Raw genomic sequence first — 3,820 nt, forward strand, 5'->3', positions numbered from 1 at the left:
AAAGGCGTCATTCACTCTGACATAATCTGCATAACTATTTTGCAACTGTAAGCATGGATAAAACTCATAACTTTTAACATCTTCAGGAAATTCCTCAATTCTGGGAAGTCCTGGCCATAACTGAAGAGAAGCCAACATGTATATCAAAAAGGATGACATATAGAAAGAATTATAAAACTTAGCTGCGGCGAGAGCTCTAGCAAGATGCTCACTCACCTCATGCGCCCAATCTATATACTGAGTATCTGAGCATATAACTTGCACTAGAAAGAAACATTGCTCCATAAAATTAAAAGCTTCTACCTCACCTTTGAGCTGATGCAACAGGACCAGGATGTCCACAATCTCTAGTTTGAGGTCAGTACCGAAGAGGGTTTTAGGGACCTTACTCTTGGCTCCTCTTGGCTTCTGAAACCAAGAGCTCATTATTTCTTTCCTCCAGATCATCTTCTTCAAGGAGAACTCTGACATAGCTCCACCCATGGTTAGGTCAGAGAATTCTTCTCTCTCCGGAATTCTCAGACAGTTCACCACTGCTTGCCTGTCGATTGAAATCAAAATTGATTGATCAGGCAAGAGGATTTGCTTGGTGTCCGGGTTGTAGTTGTTGATGCATTCGAGAATCAACTCCGGGGCTTGAACTGCTACTAGGAAGCCAGCTGCTTCCACCAATCCGCTTCCTCTGAGTCTCTCTGTGATAGGGTGGATAGGTTCCATTTTCAATCTCCTCTGAAAGTCCTGCATGTCGTAGAAACGGAGTGAAGTGTCCGTTATGGTCGACCATGCGGACTTGATGCCACCCATGCTATCGAAACCTGCAAATCTCGCTGCCATATTGCTTGAAGGATAATAATGGATATGCGGATGAATAATAGTGATGCAACAGAAAAAAAACTCAGCAAACTTAGGAATTATTGCATATACTAAGCAATTTTAACAATTCGACAGTAAAGTGGGAGTTTGAAAATCTGTTACATTCCTCTTTATAGAAAACTTCAGATTTGCCCGTTTAATTTCATAAATCGCGCCACACGAGCGAATTTATGATTGAATCTGTTGGGTTAGTGAAGGTAAGAATTTCTAACGGATTTAACCTTGTCTTTTCACTATTCCCGTTGATTTCAACGGTAACTTTCATTAATTACAGCCTTACCTCTCGTTTAGCAACCCGCGGAAAAATGAAAACGGAGTACTCCTTCGGGAAAAATCCGCATATGTCAATTCTCTCTGAAATAACTGGTGAATTTGGATGATCTGGTCTCAATTCCCCTCTGAAAACCATCTGCAATCAATCTGAATACTTACCATGCTTACAGTTGCGTCTTCTCATCTGATGCGGAAAATCGCCTCTGAGGGTAGAAAACCCGCAATGGAGAAGTCGATTTCTGTTTTTCCGCCACTGCCTTCTCTTTATTTAAGTCACTTCGTTTCAACCCTTTTCGGAAAATCTCCAAGCGGCTTCGCCAAAAGGTAGGGCCCACCATCTTATATTATCTCTTCAGAAAGCTCCTTTTCGAAAAATCGCCAAGTAGCTTCGCCAGAAGGTGGGACCCATATGTCAACTTTCCCTTCTAATAGTGCTTTTGCGGAAATCTCACTTAGGATTTCGAAACCCGCCGAGGAGAAGCCCTTTCTTCATTTTTCGCACATCTACCTTTTGATCATTCCATTAAGTTATAATTGATTCCGGTGGTAGGATCGCGACAACATACGAAAGATTTCTTAGAAACATGAACTATTTCGCTCCAGTTGAATTCCTTTACTGTATATACTGAGATATGCGGAAAAAGGCCTTCGGGGTGCGAAATCCACCGAGGAGAAGCTAGAACCCAATTTCCCGCCGACTTGATTTTCTTAACTCAAAGTGGGCTATATTGAAGGCAAGTCACATGATGCAGTACAATTCGAGAATCTTCATCGAGTAAGGATCTAAACTACCCCTCCGACTTATAATAGTCAAGGAACAACCCACCCGGCTCATATGTGATACAGAGGAAGGCTACAGGTGAAAACCCGATGAAGAAGCTCCTCACCTAAGAGGGAAAAGACCTATTGACTTGACCAGACCACACAAGACTATGATCTACTCCACTTTGTAAAATTGGGACAAGGTGTAAAAGTGGGGCAACAGCTGGCTCTGACTGGGGACTTGGGTAGAGTATATCCAAGCAAGGGACCTAGGATCTCTGGTTTCGCACAAGGATGGAATAAAAGGTGGCAACACAACAAAAATGAAACAAGACAAACAACAAGGAAAGGAAAAACAGCAAAGGAAAAGCTAACTAAGCAGAACTGGGAAATACTAACCTACTATAGTACAGCACAGGGATTACCTGTTTTCAATTAATAACTTGATAGAGCTTGAGGTCCTGACCATTATAGGTCAGGGGTAGTACTTCGCCATCTTCATATGCCAATTTGAAAGAATTATTCTCAAACGCCTGTTGGATCTTGAAGGGGCCTTTCCACAGTGTGTCAAACTTTTTATGCATTCCTTTTGGAGCTCTTCTTTTGTCCCAAAGCAATACCATGTCTCCTATCATAAATTTTCGAGGCCTTGCTCTTTTATCAAAAATTTCTTTTACTCGCATCTGATGCTGTGTGATGTGATCAACAATCTCTGTTCTTTCTTCCTCCAATTTGCTCAAATACAAGATTCTCTTTTCCAGGCCATCTCTATAGATATCATCTTCGATTACTGTTCTTATTTTACTTGTAGCCAATTCCAGGGGTAAAGGCAGATTAGCTTCAGTTCCATAAACTAGCTCGAATGGGGATATGCCAATCGCCCTTTTAGGTGTTACCCTATCTGCCCAGAGTGCTTCATGAATCTTCTTGTGCCAATTTTTCTGATTATCTGAGACTAGCTTCTTAACAATGCTAATTAAGTTCTTATTGCTAGATTCAGCTTGACCATTTCCTTGAGGGAAATAGTCAGAGGAATGGCTGACTGTGATTCCATACTCAAAACAAAAACTAGTGATATCTAATGATGAAAAATAGGACGCATTATCCATCACCAGTTTGATAGGAACGCCAAACCTGACTAGAATGTTTTCTTTTATGAATTCACAGACCACCTCCGTAGTAGTTTTCTTCGTGGCTTTAGCTTCTACCCATTTGGTGAAGTAGTCCGTAGCGGTGATTATGTATTGGTGGCCAGCGCTAGATACAGGGGCAATTGGACCAATGAAATCAAGACCCCACTGTTGAAATGGACCTTCAATTATAACTGGTCTCAGTGGTAATGCAGCTAATTGAGGACGCCCAGTAAACAACTTACATTTTTCGCATCTCGCCACCCACGCGTATGCATCCTTAAACATCCCGGGCTAGTAATAACATTGCCTCAGTATTTTAAAAGCCGTAACTGAAGAAGAGAAATGTCCTCCACAGGCCTCGTCATGGAAAGTCTTTAATAGCTTCTCTTGCTGTGGTTTATCTACGCATCTCAAAAATGTACCATCAATGGCCTTTTTGAACAGTTTGTCATCCCACAATACATATTTAGCAGCTTTCAACCTAAGGTCTCTCCTTTGCCTTGAGTTTAGTCCTTCTGGACATTCTCCGTATGTTAGGAGATACGAGATGTTTTCAAACCACGAATCATATAGACCTACAGCGAGCACTAAATTTTTCTCGCTTAGTTCCTTGCTTTCTTCAGCGATCTTATTTTCTGCAATTGCTCTGCATAAAGCATTCCCTCTTATTAACTTGGTGGGTTTAATCTCTATATCATATTCTTGTATTTTCGCTACCCAGGCTCCTCTAGTATTACAATCTATATCTTGCTGCGTCAACACGCTCTTCACAGCTGCAT

The 3,820-nt window shown here is 41.5% G+C and overlaps 1 protein-coding gene across 1 annotated transcript; it reads right to left on the reverse strand.

The window, feature by feature from the left end:
- Positions 1–2,339: 2,339 nt before the first annotated feature.
- LOC149529358 (uncharacterized) lies at positions 2,340–3,326 on the reverse strand. Its single transcript, XM_089808135.1, has 2 exons — positions 3,021–3,326; positions 2,340–2,831 (listed from the first exon to the last, which is right to left on the reverse strand). The coding sequence occupies exons 1-2, from the start codon at positions 3,324–3,326 to the stop codon at positions 2,340–2,342; spliced, it is 798 nt and encodes a 265-aa protein (XP_089664261.1).
- Between the last annotated feature and the right edge of the window lie 494 nt (positions 3,327–3,820).

The sequence above is a fragment of the Cupressus sempervirens genome, chromosome 11, assembly GCF_028749045.1.
Source record: "Cupressus sempervirens isolate cs-2001-9-10 chromosome 11, ASM2874904v1, whole genome shotgun sequence".
In the NCBI taxonomy this organism is placed as follows: Eukaryota; Viridiplantae; Streptophyta; class Pinopsida; order Cupressales; family Cupressaceae; genus Cupressus; species Cupressus sempervirens.